Source organism: Arachis hypogaea, chromosome 14 (genome assembly GCF_003086295.3).
Source record: "Arachis hypogaea cultivar Tifrunner chromosome 14, arahy.Tifrunner.gnm2.J5K5, whole genome shotgun sequence".
Taxonomy (NCBI): domain Eukaryota; kingdom Viridiplantae; phylum Streptophyta; class Magnoliopsida; order Fabales; family Fabaceae; genus Arachis; species Arachis hypogaea.
Genome location: NC_092049.1, coordinates 93,943,653 through 93,969,598, shown reverse-complemented (window position 1 = coordinate 93,969,598; position 25,946 = coordinate 93,943,653). Strand labels below are relative to the sequence as shown.

The window sequence follows — 25,946 nt, the reverse complement described above, 5'->3', positions numbered from 1 at the left end:
TCCATGGGTTCTAACTTATACCACGAAGACTCTAATATCTCGGACTCGGTCCCCTGTATTAGATATCCAAGAGATATCCATCCAATCTAAGGTAGAACGGAAGTGGTTGTCAGGCACGCGTTCATAAGTGAGAATGATGATGACTGTCACGATCATCACATCCATCATATTGAAGTGCGAATGAATATCTTAGAAGCGGAATAAGTTGAATTGAATAGAAAAACAGTAGTACTTTGCATTAATCTTTGAGGAACAACAGAGCTCCACACCTTAATCTATGGTGTGTAGAAACTCTACCGTTGAAAAATATATAAGTGAAAGGTTCAGGCATGGCCGAATGGCCAGCCCCCATGATCTAAGAACTAAACGTCCCAAGATGTCTAATACAATAGTAAAATATCCTATATATACTAGACTAGCTACTAGGGTTTACAGAAATAAGTAATTGATGTAAAAATCCACTTCCGGGGCCCACTTGGTGTGTGCTTGGGCTGAGCTTGAAGTTTACACGTGGAGAGGTCATTCTTGGAGTTGAACGCCAGTTTGTAACGTGTTTCTGGCGTTGAACTCCACTTTGCAACTTGTTTCTGGCGCTGGACGCCAGACTGCAGCATGGAACTGGCGTTCAACGCCAGTTTACGTCATCTAAAATCGGGCAAAGTATGGACTATTATATATTTCTGGAAAGCCCTGGATGTCTAATTTCCAACGCAATTGGAAGCGCACCGTTTGGAGTTCTGTAGCTCCAGAAAATCCACTTTGAGTGCAGGGAGGTCAGAATCCAACAGCATCTGCAGTCCTTCTTCAACCTCTTAATCTGATTTTTGCTCAGGTCCCTCAATTTCAGCCAGAAAATATCTGAAATTATAGAAAAACACACAAACTCATAGTAAAGTCCAGAAATGTGATTTTTAATAAAAAAAAACTAATAATCAAGGAGTGTGTCTGCTTTGCATTTGTGTCGGTACCTGTCAATGGATCACCTTCGAAGCCTTTCAAAATGGAAAAGGGTTTGCGACAAGGAGACCCACTGTCTCCCTTTCTGTTTGTATTAGTTGTTGATGTTCTTCATCGGATGATTGGAGAGGCGGTAAGAAATGGACGTATCTCTCCGTTACTAGTTGGAAGGGATAACATTGAGTTGTCACACTTGCAGTTTGCGGATGATACTATTCTTTTCTGCCCGACTGAAGAGGAGACCATCAGGAATTATAAGCGGCTGCTCTGATGCTTCGAACTGATGTCAGGATTGAGCATTAATTTTGAGAAATCCAGCTTCATCCCGATCAATTGTGATAGGCTGTGGTTCTGTAGAATGTGTCTTTTATTGGGTTGTCGGGAGGCGTCACTACCAGTAAGATATCTGGGCATTCCCTTGGGAGCAAATCCGAGACTGGTTAAGACATGAAAACCAGTAATTAACAAAGTGGAAGAAAAGATGAGTCTGTAGAAAGCAAAGACCCTCAACAAAGCGGGCAGGCTAGTCCTCATTAAGTCTGTTCTTAGTAGCCTGCCTATTTACTATCTCAGCTTATATAAGATGCCGAAGACAGTGGCAGAGAAGTTGATCTCCCTACAACGACGGTTCTTGTGGAGTTCAGAGGATGGGAGGCACGGGTTACCGCTCATGAAATGGGAAGTAGTAATGGCTCCCAAGAAGGCAGGTGGATTGGGAGTTGGTGATGCTGAGAGGCCAGCCTGTACCCACAAGAGGGGGTCCTTGGATGGATATCTATCAGTTACAAATAAGCGAGCCGCAAGTGAGAGAAAAGATGATCAGAGGGTTGTCTATGGACCTCGGGAATGGTAGAACAATCCGATTCTGGGAGGATAGCTGGCTACCTAATGGGGTGTTGAAAGATTTGTTCCCTAGGTTCTTTTCGATTTCAAACCTTAACGGATCTGTTATAGGGGATTGTGGGTTTTGGGATGGGTTAGAGTGGATTTGGAGTTTCCAATGGAGGAGTGAGTTGTTCCAATGGGAGTTAGATTTAGTAAGCCAACTTCATGAGATATTACAATCATTCAAGCTCACAACTGAGAGAGAGGATAGAGTGGTATGGAAATTTGATAAGACATGTGTTTATTCAACTAATTCCTTTGTGCAGGTATTGTAGACGGAAGTTCTACTGGAGAAAATCACAAGCTATAGCTTCACTAGTGCTGTTTGGAAAGGGTTCGTCCCTCCGAGGGTTGAGTTTTTTTTCTTGGTTTGTGTTGGTCGGCAGAGTGAATACTAAGGATAGAGTGTGTAGATTACGTGTCATTGATAATATGTGTGTGTTATGCTGTAAGTCTGTGGAAAGGACTTTTCATTTATTTCTTGGTTGTGAGATCATTTGGCAGGTGTGGTGTGCTTGGCTGCTCGCCTTTGAAAGGAGGTGGAGCTTTCCAGGTACACTAAAGCATCACTGTGAAAGCTGGACGAATTCATCACAAAGGAAGGTTGACAGAAAGAGGTGGTTCATTGGATTCTTTGCTGTTATCTGGACAATCTGGCTAGAAAGGAATGGTAGGCTTTTCCGAAATCATGCCTCAAGTGTGGTGGAAATTAAATTATCAATAGGTCATTTACGTATTTCGAGGAATGGATTGGTGGTGAACCCTTTAGTTGTTAATAGCCATGCCGAAGATGACTAGAGAGTTAGTTGTATTTTGAATATTTATGTTGCTTGTAGCTATTTTCATTGCTCCACTCTGTTGTATTGAGCTCCCTTTACTTCAAAAAAAAAAAAGTCCGAAACCTCCATCAGCATCACAATTTTGCTTCTAATTTTTATCTTCCATTGACAAAGCCTCCAAACTCCTTAGAATATTAACCGGAGTAGGTTTCATTGAATTATTCTTATTATGGTTGGCTATTGAGAAATAATTCGATTGTTGGTTCTCCTTCTTCATTAGGTCAATACGTTTACCAATCTACTCAGCCTTCAGCCACTCCCTCCCATCCTTCCTCCTTAACTTCTCCACAAATTGTATCATCTAGTAACGAGTTGTAATTACATGTTTCATGTCCCAGACAGCTACAGTAAGCACAATAACAACTAATCCTCTCATATTACAGCTGAATTTCCATAACTTTGCCATTGGATCCTGCAATTTTGATATGCTGTTTGAGTTTATGAGTCACATCAAGGTTCACCTTCACTTTGATTATTCTATTCTCTTTGCCCTTCATTGAGAAAATTCCGACCTCCATTACTTCCCCCACTGCACAACCAATTTTTCTCCCCAAATCGATGTCTTGTATTGTTCCGGTAAGCCCCACAATTAAATCTAGATCGGGATATAAGAAAAATCAATTGCCAAAATCTCCATATCTTTACTCCATCGTCTAATATTAGCGATGTAATTTTTCAGCAGCCATGGAGTTTCTTTCTCCACACGAATCAGTTCTTGTTCTTTTTTAAAGAAGAATCGGAAGGTATTGTCTCCAGGAGCAACGACTCGAAACCCTTCAGGTTGTCTCCATATTATGAACATGGCAGGTTCAATGGTTCCAATGCTAAAGGGCTTGTCTGCCATAATTCTTCCTACCAAACTCCTCCCACAAACCTCCAGTCCGTCCTTGATGTATGAGTCATCAAGTAATATCACTCCTACAGCCTTCAATCTCTTCCTTTCCTCCTCACTCACTGTATCCTTGCCAGCAATCTTCATTGCACTAGCCAATAGAATTAAGCTTTGAACAAGGATTCTATTGACTGTGATAAGAAGGATTTCTCCCAAGGATTGACTTCGCAGCACCTAGAACCACCTGAGCACCTCAAACCTTAGCAGAGCATCTAGAGAACCTTAATGGGCCTTTTTCCAATGTTAATACTGAGAGCTATTGCAAAAATTAAATTGGTGCAATGGTTACTTATTTTTAACTTTTTTCAAACTGTTGTTGGGTTTGATTTTTCAATATCCTTGCAATTATAATTATTAACTGAGCAAGGCATCACATTTTTTAAAATATCATATACTAAATTTTATTTTAACTATCTGTTTGTTTTTTAAAATAACTTGGAAAACTTGGATGAACCATCAAGGGACTTATTTGATGATGAAACCATAATTATCTCCTGATTTTCTCTTGTTTGAACAATCAATGCTCTTTTTTACTTCCTTTACATTAGGTATATGAGCTTGTTTCTCTCCAATGTGGTACTGATCCTTGTAGCTCTCGAGTTTTCAAGTACATGAACCTTATTATGAGTTCACAACTTCGGCAATGGCGATGGGTTCTTATCCACCTTAAGTAAAATAAACATACAACAACAACAACAAAGACAAAAGAGTAACCAATTTATTCCTTCCCTAACAAAAGGCTAATTATATTGAACAAATCAAAGCTCATACTTCAGCATAATTTTAACAAAGATTAACAATATTTTCAGCATATAGCAGACTGGTCACAATTTTAACAAGGTTTCAGCATACTTTCAACAAAGATTAACACACTTTTTCAAAGATTAACAAGAAAGATTTCAAGGTTTTAGGATTTCAGTGCAATTTTTTTCAGCACAGCACAAACAAAAAGCAACAAAATAGAGTACAACACAGCACAACAATAGTAAGCAAAGCTAATCATTCAACAATTCACTTTGAGTAGCACTAGCATAAGCAGAATCAAGAACAAAGAATCCTAACCGAAGAACAAAGAACCAAGAATTAAAAATTAGAAAAAAAACCAAAGAAACCAATATAAATAGCACTAGCAAAATCCTAAACCTTGATTCCGATTGGTGGGTTGAAGACTTTGAGCACGAGGACGAAACAAAGACGGTGGTGCCTGAGCGTGACGGACGGCAGCAGGAGTGTGACAGAGCAGACGAAGATAAGGACTAACGTCAAGCTTGAGGAAGAAGGTGTGATTGGCGAATAAGGAAGAAGCATGGATGACCGGTCGACGACGGTGGTGGCTAAGCGCGACAGACGATGGCAGTGAGTTTCCTCCTTGCGGTGGGGGGAGGCTACTGTCATCTAAGGTTTGTTTTGGGGGGAAAAAGCTTGGTTTGAGCCAAAGCTAATCAATAATCAAATTATCATTCGACCAAAAAACAAAATATTCAATAATCATTCAATGATTTCGAAACAGAGAATAAAAAAAAATGAAGAACAAGTGAGCACTGCCACTGACCTTCGAGAGCGGTTGAGCACAATGGAGAGCGGTTGAGCGCGACGAACGACGGCGATTAGATGATGACGAGCTGGACGGTGAGCAGACGAAGACGACAAACGCCGAGCTTGAGGAAGAAGTTGTGCATCTGCAACTAGTGAGAGCGAACAGGGTTGGACTTGGAGAATGCCCATAGGACAAAGAGAGAAGCCCGATACTGCAACAGACGGTGGCAATGGCTCACTCCGTTCGGCGGTAGAGAGTTTTCACTTTTTCTTTGGTTATGTTGAGCTTTCTGAACTCTGAAGGAAGGAAGGAATGAATTTGGAGAAGTTGTGGAGGCATAGGGTAGGCACGCGCATTCTGATTTTTTTTTTTTTTTTTAAGCGAAAGGCATCGTTTCGTGCAAACCGGTCAATTCCCAGCCGATTCAACGGCTCATGTTCGGTTTTTAAATTAGCAATTTTATGTGAAGAATTAAACCATAGAAATTCTTGATTTATGGTCCTATCTGATTTTCTGAATCATGGTGGTAAATATATTTAAAGTTATTAAAATAGCAAAACTCAAAAAAAATTGGGTACTATTTTTTGTTGGTCCTAGTCATATGCTCTCTTTGTCATCCATGCATATTGCTTCTTTTCTATTCTATTATTCACCACATACATCAATGCAATCTGATCTTACGCCAACCTCTCTAGATTATTTATGGTCCCAAATTATTCTTGAGATGATGAAATCTTTTTCCGATAACAAAAACACAAGCTCCACTACTTGCACCAAACGAGAAACATGGAGCAAATCCACAATATCAAGCACGCGAACTACAAATTCCGTTGATTGGTATTATTTATTTGAAGTAAACGGAGGTAGTCATTGGATTATGAATTATTTGTAGTATAGTGGATTGGTACTAAGTTTAAATTAGGTAATTGATGATTGTTTTCTCTCTTAAAGGAAAACATTCTATTTGTTCTTCATGTATCGTTCTGTTCATTTAAATATTTTTGGGGCTGGGCACTCATCATTAAACAATGACGATGAATTTAAAAATATTTTATACACATTAAACTTAGCCACCAACAAACTTTAGGGCATCATATTTTTAGCAAAAATTAATAAAGAATTAAATAGTGTTTGTTTAAATTTAAAGACAATGCTAATAACAAATATATGAACATCTAATATTTTTATTTAAAGAGAGTGAGTTTAGTTATGGATATATTAAGCTTCTAGGTAATGTTTGTTTAAAGTCATTTCAGTTTTCTTCCTAGAAATAGTATATGAATATACTTTTACATTTAAAAATGGACTTTTAGAATAAACTTATTCACAAAACAAATTACATTTCATAAATATTAATTTAAAAAAAAATAGTGACTATTTAGTATTTAATATTCTTGAGATAAAAGAATTAATTAAAATTAAGTTGTAAGAATAATTTTGTGTCCAATGCACTAATCAATATATAATAATAGAGTATTTTGGAAATTTTACATCATACTTCTAAAATTATGCATTATAAATCATCAAATATGCTCATAGTTTAATTTTGAACAAAAATGTTCTTTTATGCACATTAAAAATTAATTATTAAATTAGCCATCATATATTTATATATAAATATATATTAATTTATTTTTAATATATATTTTATATTGGTGATTGATTTGATAGTTAATTTTTAGTATATATGTAATCCATTTGAATTTTTAAGATATTAAAAATAATCTTCTTTTTTAATATTAAACAAACAAGTTTTATAATATTTAAAAATTATAATTCTTAAAAACATATTACTTTTACACTGAGGGGATGGATCGGTAATTATAAGATCTAGAATGTGTATAAGGCTTATTTCGAAGGGGCCTTTATAAATCTCGTGGTAAAGGACAAAAATAAGGAGTTTATTTTCCAGTAGTGAAATTTTATCTAATCACACTGTTTTTTGAAGATACAACTTTAGATCACACTTGGAAACTATGATACTAGAATAGAGATATATTAAAAGAAGTGTATTCTAATTATAGTATGCTTATATTTATGATAGTTATGATATAAAATTAAATTCATATATTTTTTATTTAAATAATGAACAAAAAATATTGTTAAATAATTAAAAAATATTATTTTAATTTTAGAAATATTTTTTTTAACTATTGTAACTACCCTAAAATAAACATACTAGAATCTATTATTAATCAATTTTTCTATAAGAAAAAAGAGTTTATAGAGGATTTGTTATATATATATATATACTCGACGGCTGTTTTTTATTTTTAGTTTTTGGATTAATACTTGATAATAACTAAAATGAATGTCCTGTTAATAATAGCATGATATCAAAAACTAAAAATTAAAGAAAAAATTATGTATATTTTAATTGGACTTCAAAAAGTCAATGAAACGACCACGCCTCCTGTACTCATGATTGGGGCAAGTTTACAAATTACAAGTCAAAATTGCCTGCTAAATGGATTCCACATATTCAACCATTTCCCATTATAATTTTCTCCTTCATAATAAGAAGTCCATGGAAACCCAGAAGGCCAGAGAAAAATAAATCATGTATCTCCTTTTATGCAAAACCATTTTCTTACTACTTCTGTGCATTACTTTTTCAGATGCAGAATCTCAAGATCCCTTAGGGGAATTCTGCAATAAAGAGACTAACATAAGCATTGGAGGGAAAGTATCATCTAATATCAACAACTTATTATCCGAATTAGTCCTCAAGACTCCCTCCACTGGTTTTCTTGCTACCACATTTGGTAAATACTTGTGAAACCCAACTGCTTCATTATTTTTACTCATGCACAATAACATATGCATATGCATCGTCATCTATATACTGCTCCCTAGTAAGTAACCAAAGTTCTGTTTGTTTTTAATTTATATTTTCCATTTTTAATATTTTGTAAAAAAATGAAAATAATAAATTCTATTTTTTATTTATATTATACTAATTTTTCCATAAAGCTTTAATAGAAAATGAAAATACGAAGAAAAAAATACAAAGAAGAACGAGGGACACAAAACAGACGCTAACAACTTTTTTTTTCCCCCTTTTTGGTATGGACATTTTTCGACATTATACCCCAATATCGGTGATCTCTGGTTAACATATTGTAGATCATCATACTTAGTATTGGTATTTAAAAATAAAAAATATTAAAAGATCATTAAAATTTATTATTTTTTTTATTAGATAACTATTAATATTTAAAAGTATGGAATAAAATATATTGATGAATTATTGAATTAAAAAAATTAAGTTGATAATAAAATAATGACAAAAAACAATAACACTATTTTTCTTTAATAATATTATATGCACATTAAAAACTTTATTACTAAATCAACTATAATAATATATATATTATTTTTTTTATTATATATTTTGTATTTCAATACGTATAATATATAGATAATATACTGATTTTAGTGTAGCACAGTTGTTTTGGTAATAATTGGTATAGACTTAATATAGATGATTGGCATTTGTGTATAGATGATTGGTATTTGTGTTTATGTTTGTGAACATAGGTAAAGAGAAAGACCAAGTTTATGGCCTGGCTCAATGCAGGGGAGATGTTAGCACCCAAGACTGCTCCATTTGCATTGAAGATGCAGCCAAACAAATCCGGCAACGGTGTCCGAACCAAGCCGACGCAAGAATCTGGTATGACTTCTGCTTCCTGAGGTACAACAACAAGACTTTCGCCAGCCAAGTCGATACTTCATTCGGCATATTCTATTACAACGTGGAGAACGTAACAGATCCCAAAACTTTCAACAACAAACTTGGATCCCTGATGGATGAGATTAGAGCAGAGGCTGTTGTGCCAAAACAGGAAGGGCTAGGGAAGGGAAAGACCAAACTGTCCCCATTTGTAACGCTTTATGCGTTGGTGCAATGCACAAGGGACTTGTCTGAGATATCTTGTGCCCAGTGTTTGGCTATTTCGGTGAGCAACTTTCCCACGTTTTGCAACAATCGTAAAGGCTGTAGAGTGCTATATAGTTCTTGTTATGTTAGATATGAGCTTTACCCCTTTTTCTTCCCCCTTGATTCCGATAATGCTGGTGCTTCCAAGAAAACGATGAGAGCCGTTGTGCATCCTTAGGCTCTGTTTGGATTGTGTTCTGGAATGCAAATATGGAGACAACGGAACAGACACTGAGAGAATGTCTTTTAAATAGATCTCTTTCTTTTTGTATTTGACACAATCCAAACACTACCTAAAGACCCTCTTTCCCTGCTTTAATTTAAGTACAATTCTATAATAACCATCTAAGTTAAAAGCTTGGGTGCTACCATGTTATGGGAAATAATGCTATCACTAGCTACTTGTGTGCGGTGATCTTGTTGTATGTTGGCAATAAGAATAAATTGTGTATAATAAATTTAAAAATATATGTAACAGAAAGGTAAAAGAAAAGAGATGAAGAACAAGAAGACTTTAATTTTGTAAACAAACTATATGATGTTAGGCCAAAAGTGTGATATATGTATGATGTATGTTAAGTATGCTGAAATTTAACATCTTTTATATTTTGTAATATATTATTAGTTATACTACGATAATAGTTGAGCAACAACCAATTTTGGTTGTTTCTTTAGAAAGCTACATACTCTGATGGCCATTAACGTGATGGTAATAGTAATGATTCTCAACGTGAAAATATTTATCACATTGAAGAGTGATCGGAGTAAAGATCTTTGTAAATAAATTTAGTTTTATGAATTAGTGTTTTTTCGTGTAATAATATTACGGAAATATAAATATTTTAGAATTATGTTGATTTTATTTTGACATGACATTATAGATTATGACACAAAAAATTTATAAAATTAAACTATTTTTAAAAAAAGGTCTTAAGAGATAAAAGTTTCTGTGGATAAAAAGACCAGAGTCTTCATAAATAAATAAAAAATTGAATAATAAACTGTTTTATTATTATTTTTATGTGAAAGAGTTTAATTTTTTATTAATAATTAATTTTAATATTTATTATTTAAAACTTAAAAAATTTAATGTGTATACTTTTATATTTGTACGGTGCTAAGTTTATTGCATAAATAAATAAAAATAATTAATTTTATGTTTGTTATTTAAAAATAATATTTTTTTCTTATGTATATACAATATAATTAGGAATAAAAAAATTCATATTTAATAATTATAAAATTAACTCAAAATTAATATTTTTTAAAATAATTGAATCTTGATTCTAATTATTAATCACTACACTAATATTCTCTCTAAATTATATATAATAAATATTTGAAAGAAGAAAAATAAAAATATAAATTACAGATAAGCGGTAAAAATTTAAAATTAAATAAAATAACTAAAAACAAGAAGATAAAAAATTTTACTTTTTGTTCTGTGGTACAAAGATAAAATAATAATATAATAAACTGTAATATTCTGGTACAAAAGAACATATCAAGAGCCTTCTATTTTTTTTATTTTAATTTTGTTAAAAATACTAATATCATTTACTTTTAACTTTTAAGATAAATGTAAAGATGTCCTTTTGTACATTAGATAATTTAAAAAATTTATTATAGAAGAAGTTAAGAATATGAGTGAGTGAGAGATAGAGAGAATTTTTTAACATATTAAATTTGCGTTATATCAAGTGATGATTAATAAACAAATTAAAACTCTAGATTCAAAAAAATTTCTCTCTTTTTACAATGTTTCACCTTAAGTAATTATTTTTTTATAGATAGTATTTAAGTAACAAACAAAATAATAAAAAGGTTCGTATTAGATTATGAAAACTAATGTCATCCTTATAGTAGGATTGCATTATTTCAAAACATGCAAAATATTATAATAAAATTAGTTTAATTAATATAGTTTAAACAAATGTACAACTTATATAAAAGTAGTCAAATATAAGAAACAATAACAGTCTTTTATTCTAAGGGCCTATATTAAATTGTAACTTAAATTTATCTATAACAATATATAATGTCAAAACAAAGTTTTTGGTGTCCAACTTTATGTTCCAATATTGCCCTTAATGATAGAAGAAGTTCTCCGTACATGCATGTGTCGGTTACTTTAAATAAAAAAACTTCCACCGTTAACAACAACACATATTCTTCTATCTCATTTTCATTCTGTGTTTTCACTAGTAACCGTAGAAACGCGTAACCTCTTCTTCAATTCTTCATTCCAATAATTTATCCTTTTCAATTTTTTTTAATTCTCTTCCCCATTCTGAATATGCTTATCTGTATATAACAATTATTTGGATGAATTTTTATGGTTTTATGAACTAAATAACGACGATGTCAAATGTTGATTTTCGATGCCAGGTATAAAAGGAGGAAAAGAATAATTAGCAGTGATAAATAATTTTTTATAGATCTTATCATTTTGTTTTGGGTATATTCTATATGTGAGTACTTTATACCAAGAGTTTGATCTCATTCTTCTGTTATTAATTTTTTTTATCTCATTATTAGATTCGTAGTTCTTTTACTCTCACCACTAGATGCACTTTTCTATATTTTTACTATTGTCATTATTATCCTTCTTTCAACATCGTGATTGTATCGCCTCCATTCACTACAATTACAAATTATTACCTTTTAGTTAAATCTCAATTTTTAAAATTTTTTTTGTATTGAATGCTATTATTTTTTCTATTTTTTTAAATTATTGATTATGTAAAGTATTGTGATTAAAATTTGAGTATATAAATATTTATTTTTAAATTAAATTAAATAAATTATATAACAAAAAATTTAATGATTTTGTATTCCACAATATTGTTTGGTATATAACCCTCATTATTTGATGAGTTTAATTTTGATAGTGTTGTATAATTAGATGCATGTCAAACTATTTTACACTAATAGAACATCAAAATTAAATTCTTATTTGATTAACATAGAAAAGACGCAAAAAAAAAAAAAAAAATAACATCAAAATTAAATTCTTATTTGATTAACATAGAAAAGACGCAAAAAAAAAAAATTACACCTACCAATGATTTGTTAAAATATTAATATGTTTATTTCTTAAACAATTAATGATGTAGAGTACTGATATTCAAGTACTTGCAAATTCGTTCATAATTAAATTAAAATAAATAACTTATATTGCAAAAAAATTTATTAATTTAATATTATTCATTTGACATATGGTACTAATTATTTGATTGGCATATAAAAGACGCGAAAAAATCTGTACCTACATGGTAAAGTAAAAAAATTCTCATGAAAATTTTGCTAATTCTTTTTTAATTTTTAATCAATTCTATGTTGGTTAATATTATTTTTTTTTACTGAATATTAGATAACATATAACATTGAAGATGTAGTAGAATAAAAATATTTATTAATTAATTTTTTTAAATAACCTGATAACACAATAAACATCTAAATTTTCTATTATATATTTTTTAACATTTCAACTTTCATGATATTATACAGCCTAATCTAGATAGCCAAAACACAGTAAAATAAGTAACAAGAAGATATAGAATTTTACTTTTTGTTATGTGGTACAAAGATGATATAATAATATAATAAATTGTAATAAAAATAAAGTAAAATAAATAAAAACAAGAAGATATAAAATCTTACTTTTTATTTTGTGGTACAAAGATAAAATAATAATATAATAAACTGTAATATTCTAGGGCAAAAGAACATAGCAAGAGCCTTCTATTTTTTTTATTTTAATTTTGTTAAAAATACTAATATCATTTACTTTTAACTTTTAACTTTTAAGATAAATGTAAAGATGTGACCTTTTGTATATTAAATAATTTAAAAAATTTATTATAGAAGAAGTTAAGAATATGAGTGAGTGAGAGATAGAGAGAATTTTTTAACATATTAAATTTGCGTTATATCAAGTGATGATTAATAAACAAATTAAAACTCTAGATTCAAAAATTTTTTTCTCTTTTTACAATGTTTCACCTTAAGTAATTACTTTTTTTATAGATAGTATTTAAGTAATAAACAAAATAATAAGAAGGTTCATATTAGATTATGAAAACTAATGTCATCCTTATAGTAGGATCGCATTATTTCAAAACATGCAAAATATTATAATAAAATTAGTTTAATTAATATAGTTTAAACAAATGTGTAACTTATATAAAAGTAGTCAAATATAAGAAACAATAACAGTCTTTTATTCTAAGGGCCTATATTAAATTGCAACTTAAATTTATAATTATTAGTTAAAAACTTATAATAATGTACTATTTTTATTAAATTAGTTAAAAGTAATATATTTTGATATTATTTTTATGGATTATTAACATCAAATTTTGATAATTTGAGCAAAAATTTTGAATGTTTTATGTCGTACATCTTTTTTAATAGAATAATAAGACAACTTAAAATGCACATCAAGAAAAAACTATTATTTTTATACATCTAGATATTCAAAAGACACAAAAATCAATTCTTTTAACAACACTTTAATGACTGATAAAAGTTAACACCATAAATGATTATAGATCAAAGTGATAGACAAGATTGAAAGTTGCGATAATGGTACTTGATGATCATTAATTACGATCGGGTGAAGAGAAGGTAGGAGGAGAAGAAGAAAATGAGAAGGAGAACAAGGCAATAATAGTGTGTGATATAGAAAATAATAGTAAGAGAAAATAATAATGTGTGATACAATAAGGAGATATAATAAAAATATAAATTAATAATTAAAAAAATAATAAAATTAAAGATAATTTAATAAATTGAAAATAAAATTTAAAAAATAAAATATTTTTTTATCTATTAGAATTATAAATATAAAATTAAAAAAAAATACCTTGAATGTAAATTTTTATCTTTACTTTAAATTAAACACTGTTAAAAAAATAAATAAATAAATTTTATAATATTTATAAATAATTACTTTATAAATATTTATCTTGATTTTATTACACATAATAACAACATGATAAATTTTTTAATATCGTATTTAATTTAAATTTTTAAATTTTAACATCCTAAAAGTTAAATAACTTATAAAATTTTTATATTTATTTTTAAATATTTTTTATTTTTAATCTTTAAATTATTTTATCAAATCTATAATTAATTGAATTCATCCCTATAATAAGAAATCAATTTAATTGAATAATCTTGAAGCTTTATATAGTTATTTCTATGGTCAATAAATCTGACAGTCTTTCAAGACTCAAAAAATTATTGATAAAGAGATGTATGATGAATTACGAAAATTTTTCTCAGGTACATAGTTTTTATATTCTTCTATTTTGTTTATTAATTATTCTTATAGTTTGATATTTAAAAACAAAAAAATAAGCATTTTTATTTCTTCTGTTTTTTTATTATTTATAGTAAAAGTGCATCTAATGGTGAGAGTAAAAGAACTACGAATTCAATAATGAGATAAAAAAAAATTAATAACAGAAGAATGAGATCAAACTCTTGGTATAAAGTACTCACATATAGAATATACCCAAAACAAAATGATAAGATCTATAAAAAAATATTTATCACTGCTAATTATTCTTTTCCTCCTTTTATACCTGACATCGAAAATCAACATTTGGCATCATCGTTATTTAGTTCATAAAACCATAAAAATTCATCCAAATAATTGTTATATACAGAGAAGCACATTCAGAATGGAGAAGAGAATTAAGAAAAATTGAAAAGGATAAATTATTGAAATGAAGAATTGAAGAAGAGGTTACGCGTTTCTACGGTTACTAGTGAAAACACAGAATGAAATGAGATAGAAGAATATGTGTTGTTGTTGTTAACGGTGGAAGTTTTTTTATTTAAAGTAACTGACACATGCATGTACAGAGAACTTCTTCTATCATTAAGGGCAATATTGGAACCTAAAGTTGGACACCAAAAATTCTGTTTTGGCATTATATATTGTTATAGATAATATTGCTATATTTTAATTTTACTTTCAATTTTTATTTTTTAATTTCAATTTAATTTTAATTATAATTAAAAAATATCATGTTGCACATTTTGATTGTTAAATTTATAATTAGTAATTAATAATGATATATAAGAGAGATAAAGTAGGTGAAGAAATGAGAAAAATAGAAAATGAGGGAGAGATCAGAAGAGGAGAGAACTCTTAGTTTTAGAAAAAAAATTTAATTTCAATTATAATAAAAAAAAGTGACACGTGACACCATGGACGGACCCAAGCATACAAATGAGGGGGCACTTGCCCCATGATATTTTTAATTTTTGTTTAAAAGATATAATTATATATAATATGCCCCCACTTCAAATTTTAAATGACTCCACTACAAATAAAATAAATTCAATTAGTTAAAGTTTTAAATTTATTTTTTTATTTTTTTTATCATTTTGACTATTATTTAACCTAATCAAATTTAATTATTGTACCGTCAATTTTTTATTCTCTTAAACCCTCTTCTTATTTTTATATTTTCAACCTTCTTTTTCTATTTCTTGTCTAATGGTCATCTTCTCTTCATCAAAAAGTAAATTTTAAATTCTCCAATTTTTTTATATAGCTCTCTATGACTCTATGTATCTTTCAATTTCATTATTTTTCTTTTTGATATTTTCAATTGCAATTTTTAATTCAAACAATTATAGTTTAGGTATCAATCAAATATTTTATTTTTTTCGTGACTTTATATATTTTATTTTATTCTCGATTTATTCATCCTTATTACTTATTTTTTATCTTTTGTTCTATTATATATACCTATGTTGCATATAAAATTTTAAAATGAACTGATTAATTTACTAATTTAGAATATATTTTTTATTTTTAAAAATAATGATAAAAAATATTTTAATTATAATATATAATTAAACAGATACATAAAATATTTTATCTAACATTATATCAAAATTAAATTAAAAAATATATAACAAATTTAATTATTTTAAAAAATAAAAAAAATTATAAAAATTATGTTTTTATTATTTTATATAAACATACTTTTCATATAAAGATTTAATTTTTCTAGTATTTATATATAATTCTAATTTCAAATTATAAATATTAATGTATTATTAGGCGCTAATATGCCAGTTAATTCAGTCTTTTATTATTAAATGTGTATAAAAAGATTAGTTAGGATAATAAATTATCTATAATTTAATTAAAATATTTTAATTTTAAATTTTAGAAATAAAAAAATATTTTTATAAATTATATATAATAAATAGTATTTTAAGAATAAAAGTGTTCGCTAACTCTTTTTAATTTTTATATCTCCATATAATTAATAATATTTAACAAAATATATTTAATATATATATATATATATATATATATATATATTTTTTTTTTTTTTTGCCCCACTCCTAAAATTTCCTGGGTCCCTCACTGCGTGACACATTTTAATTATAAAATTAGTAATATATAATAGAATAATAAATTTCTATTTGAATGATGCTTAAATGTAATTATCATGACATATTATTAATAACACTAATATTTTATATTATTTTTGTTTTTTATATAAGTTTTACACTAAGCAATTTGATAAGGGATGTCTTTTAAAATAAATAAAATATTTGAATTACAAAATTTGATATTTAAACAGTATTTTGCAGGGTAAACATATTTTTTTTTTACATATTTTATTTATTTTATTTATTTAAAAAGTTACTGATAAGAGACTAAAATCCGAATTATTCAAATTTGTTTCATGTAAAACAGGGTATCTATATATAAAAGAAAAAAAAAACTAATAGTCTGTTACATTATATTAGATGATCATAATGATAAATTTTATGATCACTATTATTATAAAAGTTATTAGGGAATAAAAAATTATTTGTATATATAAAAGATAAAAATGTTCGCCAATGTATTTATAGAAAAAAAAAATCTTGTACCTACGAAAGATGACTTATATATGGTATAAGTACTTTGACATTGGTTAGTAATAATCAAATTTTAATAATACCTAAAAAATATAATTAAACTTAAAATTATATTTTTTTATATTATTTAATCTACATTTTAATTTAAAGATGAAATGAAAGAAAAAGCATTAAAATGTATAATTAAATATAAAAACATTATTAAATAATAAAAAGAGAAAAAGACAAATAGATCTCACACCTTTTGTCCTACAGATATTTTTGTTTCTGACCATTTGAAAATACTTTAAACTCTCTCACCTCCTTAAAAGTTGGACGGATTAGTCCTTTTGTGGAAATGCCTCCATCAGACCCAACAGAAAAGTCTGACGTGACTCCCGTTCTAATGACCTGACATTATGGTTGCACACGTGGCATATTAAAGAAAGGGTAGTTTTGAAAACTGGACAAGATAGTCCCTTTCCCATTAGACACCATCCTGAAATTTTCCTTCCTAGGGTGCATACCCTCAATCCTACCACCCAATTCCCCAAAATCAATAAGCATCACTCGATCATCTTAAACCTCTGAACCCTTCCTTCTCCCTGCAGAGCCCCAATGACCCTTTCCCCTTTGCTTGTTCCCAAACCCTGGCAGAGGAGTCCTACTAGTCTCAGACCTAAGATTTCCTCCACCATTATGAAAATTATTGTTATTAATATTGATGTTGTTGTTGTTTTTTCTCCTCTCAATCCCTCTCCTATCTTGTTCAACAGCATCTAAATTTGTAGCAAAATTAAAAAAAATTTGGACCTTGTTTATGCGGTTCAACATGGAAGTTCAAGTTTCCATTGTTCAGCTTCAAGTATAGTAACAAATCCACTACCCCATTAGGTGAAACTTCATGAGCAAAAGCGTCATTAGGCAAAGACCCGAACTTTAGCTTCAACTTCTGCTGCTAAACAAAAGCATAAACTCTAATATTGCTGTTATTGCTTATATTAGTAGTAGTAGTAGCGGCAGTTTCGACTAGAAACTCTAATCTCCTGAGATCGTCGATTCTAATATTGGAATTGGGAATTGAGGTTAGGGTTTGAGTTTGGGGTACACCAGGAGGAGGGGCAAACGGATTATGAGTCAACCAAAAGAGATTTTGCAGGTAAGAGGGTGTGGGGCCAAGGAAACTGAAGATGGTTCTGTTGTTTCTGTTGTTGTTAATGATGGTGATGGTGATGGAACTAAGGGATGGGGTGATCATAACCGTTGGATTGCCATGGGGACGGGGGTACAAATGAAATTGTGGGACCCATTAATGCGACGGTGGGATCCAGTGCTGTTGGAGATTATTGTTGCTGCTGCTGCCGCGGAGGTGGCGGTTGCTTTTGGTGGTGTGATTGAGGCGGAGGAGGAGGTTGATTGTGGTGTTGAGGGAGAGGGGTTTTCTTGTCCAATTTTTAAAATTATCCTTCCACTAATGTGCCACGTGTGCAGCCGTAACGCCAGGTCATCAGAGCGGGAGCCACGTCAGACTTTTTCGTTGAGTCTAACGGAGGTATTTGCACGGAGGGATTAATCCGTCCAACTTTTATGAAGGTGGGAGACTTAAAAGTATTTTCAAATGGTCAGGAACAAAAATGTCCATGGGGCAAAAAGTCAGAGACCTATTTGTCATTTTCTCTAATAAAAAATATAACTTTAATTTTAAACAGTTTTTGAATATTACTAAAATTTTATAACTACTATCTCTACACTGATAATAGTCACCATATTCACCTAGATTACATAGAATTTACCTAGATTATTTATACAAAACATATTAATTTCTGCTTCTATTTAGTTCAATTAAGTTAGTTAGTCAATTTTGACTAGATTAGAATTAGTTAGAATTGCATGTTTTAGTGGATTTTTAGGTGGTTAGATAAGATGAACATATTATGTAGTGGATTCTAGGCCTGTTTAATTTTGATACTGTGACTGTGTTTGGATTGATTTTTTTTTTTGAAATTTTTTTATGCTTGATTGTTGGTTCAATGTTCATGTTGCTTATACTGAACTTTATTGCTCCACTCAATTGCGTTTATTTCCCTAATTCCTATGAATTGATATGTGAATTGTGTCTGTTGTTGTTGCATTCATATGGAAACTTATTTTATTGAGTGAATGTATGACATTGATGGTTTATTGCTTTGAATTGGTTTTCAATGTTCATTCTTGGTATGAGTGATTACTTGAGTTTGACATTACGCTACTTTTGCTTTTGAAAAGTTGCCTCAAAGAAGCTTTATTGCAAATTTTGGTCATACCTTGTAAGCCTTTGCTTGTTTTCATGTTAATATATTCATAAGCATTGAATGGCTAGAATTGATTTTAAAATTTACAAAAAACTTAGATTCTTTTGTGATTAGAGATTCTTTTGTATGAATTCACAAAATTGAGGATTCTTAACCTATGTGACAAGTTTTATCCGCTTTCACCATGCTAAAACTGCTTTAAGTTACATAGGGCATAAATTTTCTATTTCCTGTTTCAAACTTGTGAATTTAGTGCTTGAATGCATTCTTGGTGTTTGAATTTCCTTAATTGCTTTGTTAATCAATGCTTTAGCGTTTTCAACACCAATTGCATAAGCTTATGCTAAGTGTCTTGTGACCATTATTCATTTGATTATGTACTCTACACATACCTTTGCATCACTCACTTTGGCATATTGCATTGTAGTGAATTGAATGTGATCTTACTTGTTTTGAATTTTTTGAAACCTTTCAGGATTAAGTACCATTTTTACTATGCACACAACCATTAACTTTTCTTTTCTTTTTAACTAACTATTTTCTTTTTTTTCATGCATAGCAACAATGCTGCTTTCCTCTCTTTATTTTTGATGAACAAGGAAGTTAACTAACTTTGATTAATTTGATTGATTGAAAAGTGTTTCTGTTTGATTTTATTTTGAATTTCACGTATGCTTCCAATCAATTTTATATTACCCGTTTACTTTACATATATGTTGTGATTTACCTTAGTTTTCTGCTTCTTGCCTGGTTGTCACATCATTTTTCTCTGTGTGCCTTTAGAATACATTTCATATGTCTGTTTTCTCTGTTCTTTTCAGGATATTTGACAGGAAAGAAAAGGATAAGGCCATGGAGTCCGGTAAAAGGAAGCGGACTTTACAGACTGCTGAAACAGGAGATGTGGCATTCTATGAGAGACGGATCAGTGAGAGAGATAGAGCTTATCAGAATACACCTCCCACTGATCCATACAAGTTCAGCAACCTCTACTCGGAGCTTAAGTTCCTCGATTTCCTTTAGAAAAGGAGCCTCCATGTTGAGAGAAAGCTCCAAATACCCGCTGGGCTGCAAAAGTTTACTGAGCATCAGATTGCTCAGTGGGGATGGAGTTTCCTGGAGAGGGAACTTGTGGCCATGAATGCATCATGAGTCCAGAATTCTATTCCAACTACTACACAGGGGCCCTCGATGCAGTTCACCTACAAGGCAGGAAGATTCTGGTTACTGAGCAGGTTATAGAGCGTACATTTCACTTTTCACCTAGGCCCAGTAGAAAAGATGCTTTTGAAGAGGCAGAAAGTGAAAGAAAGATGATGAATTTTGACTGGGATAAGGTATTGGGTGTGATTGCCAAGCCTAGGAGTTCATGGATTTATGGAGCTGACAAGATGACTCCCAAGGCTATCTTAGTCCATGCTTTGACCATCGAGGCACGGATTTGCCAGCAAATCTTGGCCAATTATATAATGCCGAACACCCACGAGACCCACATCATTGCCGACATGGTAGTCTTGTCTAGTGTGTCTTGGAAGGTAAAAAACTATACCTTCCAAGGTCCATCAGAAAGAACATGAGGCAGACTCACCATATTGGCAACCTGGCCTTTCTGTGTATGATCATTGAGCTAGCTATGGAGGCCGAGGTTATCTGGCTAACCAATTATGAGAGGCCGACCATCGCAGGCAGCAAGAAGGTAATTTCTCATGGCAAATAGTTTGGACCTCAGTCGACCTCCAGACGCTGAGGTAGACATTAGGCAGTATCTCCTTCAGAGGCAGGGCCTTCAGCTTCAACAGCCCCCTCAGCACCAGCAGCATCATCATCACAGCCACTCTACCGTCTGATCCACCGGCTAGTAGAGGACATAGCCCATTGGGAGCGCCGCTCCAAACGGAGCTATTAGAACATTAAGAGACAACACCCGGCTTGGAACACGGCGATAGAGGAGCCGAACACCCCCTCCGAGCACAGTAAGGAGGAGGAGAACGACCAACCAGGGTGCGAGGAGGAGGAGCACGACCCACCAGCTGAGGGTGGAGACAACGATAACGACTCTTTCCACTCCGCATGACTTCATAAGCACCGATAATGGTGCTAGATCTTAAGTGTGGGGAGGTCATCTTACCATTGGCAATGCATTTTGGGTGACAATTCTTCCATTCTAAACACTTTAACTTTAGATTTTATTATGTTTTTTAGATATTTTGTATATATTGTGTTATTTTGAACACTTTTTTCTTAATTTATTGTACTTTCTATCTTTGTTTGTAGATAATCTAGATTTCTTTTTTAGTATTGCATATATTTATACTTTCTTTTATTTTGGCTTGTATATATACTTTTTGGTCTCTAGTTGTTGTTTGTGATTAAATAATGTGATGATTGTACCTAGTTTAGCTTCCTATACACTTGATGATTTGGGTTGATTGATTTGGAAATGAACTTAGGATTTTTTATTTTTCATCCAATCACGCACACGCACACGCATAGATATATAATAAGTGTAGTCAATTTAATGAAATTTCCAAAAAAAGTTCTTTTTATACAGAGCATTGACATTCTAATTGAATTGAGTTGATATTTTTCATTAAAACTTGCTTGAATTATACATTGTGGAATATGATTTTTGAGTCAAGAACATACAACCTTGTGATTTTTGAGCCTTAATGTGTGGTTACATTATATTAACCACTATTTTCATTCTTGTGTGTTAGTCTCTTTCTATGATTGCAATCTTTGGTTTGTTTGATTTTTTATGTCCATTATTTAGTGTATATATATATTTATGTGATTGAGGCCATTCTTTCATCATAACTCACTTACCCATATAGCCTTACCCTTTCTATTTACCATTGTTATCCAATTTTGAGCCTTTTTAATCCCTTTTATTCTAAATTTTAGCACATTATTAGCCTTAAGCAAAAAATAATAAATGTCCTTAATTTAGATCTTTGATTAGCTTAGGCTAGTGAAATTGTGTAATATCTAAGTGTAGAAAAATTGGGAATAGTGGTTGATAAAAATATGGTTTATATTTGTATTGAAATTTTTAGAAATTGGGTACATGCTCATGTATTAATTGTGTATATGATTGTGAATATATTTTAGTTTGAGAAAAAAAAAGAAAAAAAAGAGAAAATAAAAAATAAAAAAGAAAGCAATAAAAAGGGGACAAAGGTCTAAAAGGAAAGTAATAAGGACAATGCATATGTGTGTGATTGAATTGAATGCATGGGTGTGTGTGTGAAAGTGAGATAATGGGTAGCTAGGCTTGATATTATAATTGTATAGGTTGTTATATGTCTTTAGTGAGAGCTTAGGTTAATTAAAGATTTAAATTTTAGCTCACTTAGCCATATATATCCTTACCTTTGCCCGTAGTCTCATTACAATCTTGAAAAGTCCTCATGATATTTTTATGCATACATTGAATAATTTTTTATTGTTAGATGAAGAACAAATCTTAGAAAGCATGATTAAAGAAGAATTGAGTGAATTAACCCTATACACTTGAGCGATTAGAGCGTATACACATCTGGTGAGGGGTTTGATTGCTCAATTCCATGTTTTCACCTATGATTATCTCTTATCTTGCAAATTTGTAAATTCTTTTTCATGACTCAATTCAATTGTAAATTTGACTTGGTTGCTATTGCTTTAGCCCTTATATTTATATATGTATTCTTAGAAATTGATTTACTTTGACTAAGTAGATACATGTAGATAACTAGATAGTATTAGTTAGAGTAGTTACATACATGTAGATAGATTGTATATAGATAGTTTGCATTGAATAAATGTTGATACTATTTTTTATCTTTTTTTATGTTTAGCATGAGGACATGCTGTTGTTTAAGTGTGGAAAATTTGATAAACCACAATTTTTATGATTTATTTTGTATTGAAATGAGTGAATTTCATCAACTTATCCTACATTTATTCATTGAAATAGCATGGTTTTGTGAATTCCACCTAAATTGTGCTTAAAATTAAAAACATGCATTTTAGACTCTTAATTTGCTAAATTTAATTAACTTTAATCTCATTCGATGTCTTGATGTGTTTGTTGAGTGATTTTAGGCTTACAAGGTAAGGATGGATTGAAGAAGTGAAGAAAAAAGCATGCAAAAGTGGAGAATTCATGAAAAAATGGAGTTTTGAGCATTTCAGGATCATGTGCACGCACGCCTCATGTGTACGCATGAATGTCAAGTTGTGCATATGCATGCCTCATGCGTACGCACGTTTCGGAAATTTGCGAATTCATGCATACGCATGCCTCATGCGTACGCATGATTGCTAGCACGTGACTTCACTTAAGTGAACATGTGGGTTGCGATTTCAGAGCTTTTTTGGACCCAATCCAACTCATTTCTGAAGTATTTCAAGCCAAACTCAAGGAGGATGAAGAGAGAGCAATTAGGATAGGTTTTTGTTATGTTGTAAATTATATTTCTAGAGAGAGAAGCTCTCTCTTCTCTCTAGAATTTAGGATTTTAGGTTTATTTCTTTCCATAGATTTAGAGTTTGATCTTGTTTTAAGTTAATTTTCTTTACTTTTATTATTTTAGCATTCTAATTCTCTTAGTTTACTTGTTAATTTCCTCTATTTTGTTGCTTCCATGCTTATAAACTCTTGTTAATTTTGATTCCATTTAATACAATTTGATATTTTTATGTTTATTGTTGTTTAGTTGAGTGGTTATTATTGTTTTCTTGCAATTGATAGTTATAGATTTTTTTAGTCATGCAATTTACTATGTATTTCCTTTTATGCATGCCAAGTATTTGATAAAATGCCTCTTTTAGTTTTAGTATAGTTTTTCATACTCTTGGCATGGGATTGAGGACTTAAGTGACTTTGAGTCATTGATGTGCAATATTGATTGGTAATTTAGGATTGTTAGTTGATTTGGTTTTCACTAACGCGTCTTTTACTAAGTTAATTAGTGAATTGGCTAGGATTTGTTGATTGAGATCAATTATACCTATTTAACTTTCTTCAATGTATAGAGGTTGACTAAGTGGGATTAACTCTTCACAATTGCCACGTTTTTGGTCAATGACTAGGATAGAAAACCTTGATTCTCATCTCTTGTCAAGAGGTCTTTTGGCATTTTGATTTCTTTAATTGTCTTAGTTTAATTGCTTTTGATATTTAGTTATTGTTTGCTTTTTTAATTTTTTGTTATTTACATTTCTTGTTTATTTCAACTAAAATGTCTGATTTTCTCATAGCTAATAATTGAGCAATTGATTGCAATTCTAAAGGAGAACGATCCAAGATTAATATTTTTGATTATTTTAATTTATATTGTGACAACCTTTTAAATTTTGATTGAGAGTTAATTATTAGTTTAGACTATATTTATAACGAAATTCTATTGAAAATTTCTAGACTAATATTAACCCTTCCATCAAGCACTCAATAATTTATGTTTTTTTAAAATAGTTATTTAGTTTGAAATTTTACTGGTATACATGAAATTTTACTGGTATACAAAAAAATATGGTTAGATTTAAAAGATTCTCCAAGGAAAAGAAAAGGACAATGATTGAGTGAGGTTTAAGCTTGCTCTTAAGGATGACTAAATTATTGTTCAGTTGGTGAAAGGAAAGGCAAAGTTCACCTTTTAATTTAGCAACCTATAAATACCCAAAATTCTTTTCATTGGGGGAGAAAATTTGAAGAAAGTTGCTATTGAATATTGATATATTCCAATAATCTGCCTGAAATGGGTGGCTAATGAGAAAATAAAATAAAAGGTAAAGTAACAATTAGATTTTTAAGAATTTTGACTTTGGACTAATTAATTCTTAAAGAAATAAAAGTATTAATTAAGTTTTTTACAATAATAAACAATACATATATATGTCTTTTTATTAATAAATAGTACGAAATAAAATAGAGTTGTCCATGTATTATTATTTATAGTGGTGCGTGCTCCGTTACAGCCACATGAATATAGAAACGGCGTAAATTTGGACAGCGAAATATTTATTATTTTTTTGAGTTTTTATATAATTTTTATCGATTGCTCTCTATTTATCATGAATCTTATTAAAACAAGTGAAATTTTGCTCTAAAAATAAACACATCACATTAGGTAACGGTACATATAAGTACTACCTTTAATTTTTACGTGATGAATCTATAGAAAGACATCATGTGTCCATTGTTTGCTATCGTCAAGCACCAAGTTGGTATTTTTTTTTTTGGACTAATTAGTCTAAAATAAAAATATTTAGGGATCTAATTGTTACTTTACTCTAAAATAAAACTAAACAAAGAGAAAAAAGAAACCACCAAGAGAAAAAAAATAATTTTTTTAAAGAAATTCACTTTATTGTTAGCATAAAGTTATTAAATTTTAAAAATAAAAAGTTTTTATTTTTTAATAATATTTATAAAAAATTATATCAAAATTTAATTTTTATTCTTTTAAATATATATTTAATATATAATTATTTTACTAACATTTTTAAATTTTTCAATAATTTATTTATCATCTCTATATTTTAGGATTATTTTTGTTAGGAACGCAAACTTTTTGGATATTAAAAGTAGAAAGGAAAACAGAGATCCAATTACCTGGAAAAGAAAAACATTTAAAACGAATGAAGAAGAACGAAACATCATCTCTATACATAACAAACCTCAAATTCAATACAATGTTATGCATATATAAGTACATCACCAAAAAAAAGTATATCA

At 30.1% G+C, this 25,946-nt stretch overlaps 1 protein-coding gene and 2 long non-coding RNA genes across 3 annotated transcripts; 2 read left to right on the top strand and 1 right to left on the bottom strand.

Moving 5' to 3' along the window:
* Positions 1-210: 210 nt before the first annotated feature.
* Positions 211-5,783, bottom strand: LOC112743515 (uncharacterized). The gene is made up of 3 exons (XR_003171996.3): positions 5,126-5,783; positions 969-5,011; positions 211-858 (listed from the first exon to the last, which is right to left on the bottom strand). It is a non-coding gene; the product is annotated as an uncharacterized lncRNA (long non-coding RNA).
* A 1,781-nt stretch (positions 5,784-7,564) lies between these two features.
* LOC112743514 (cysteine-rich repeat secretory protein 55) lies at positions 7,565-9,454 on the top strand. The gene is made up of 2 exons (XM_025792752.2): positions 7,565-7,875; positions 8,651-9,454. The coding sequence occupies exons 1-2, from the start codon at positions 7,671-7,673 to the stop codon at positions 9,229-9,231; spliced, it is 786 nt and encodes a 261-aa protein (XP_025648537.1). The 5' UTR covers positions 7,565-7,670; the 3' UTR covers positions 9,232-9,454.
* Positions 9,455-17,402: 7,948 nt separating this feature from the next.
* Positions 17,403-21,622, top strand: LOC140178860 (uncharacterized). Its single transcript, XR_011871831.1, has 2 exons — positions 17,403-18,530; positions 20,050-21,622. It is a non-coding gene; the product is annotated as an uncharacterized lncRNA (long non-coding RNA).
* The last annotated feature ends 4,324 nt before the right edge of the window (positions 21,623-25,946 follow it).

What these genes read in the sequence shown, in the direction of transcription:
- LOC112743514 (XM_025792752.2), top strand. Translation starts at nt 7,671, where the DNA reads ATGTATCTCCTTTTATGCAAAACCATTTTCTTACTACTTCTGTGCATT. An exon ending in TTTTCTTGCTACCACATTTG is followed by an intron (nt 7,876 to 8,650) that starts GTAAATACTTGT and finishes TTGTGAACATAG; the next exon opens with GTAAAGAGAAAGACCAAGTT.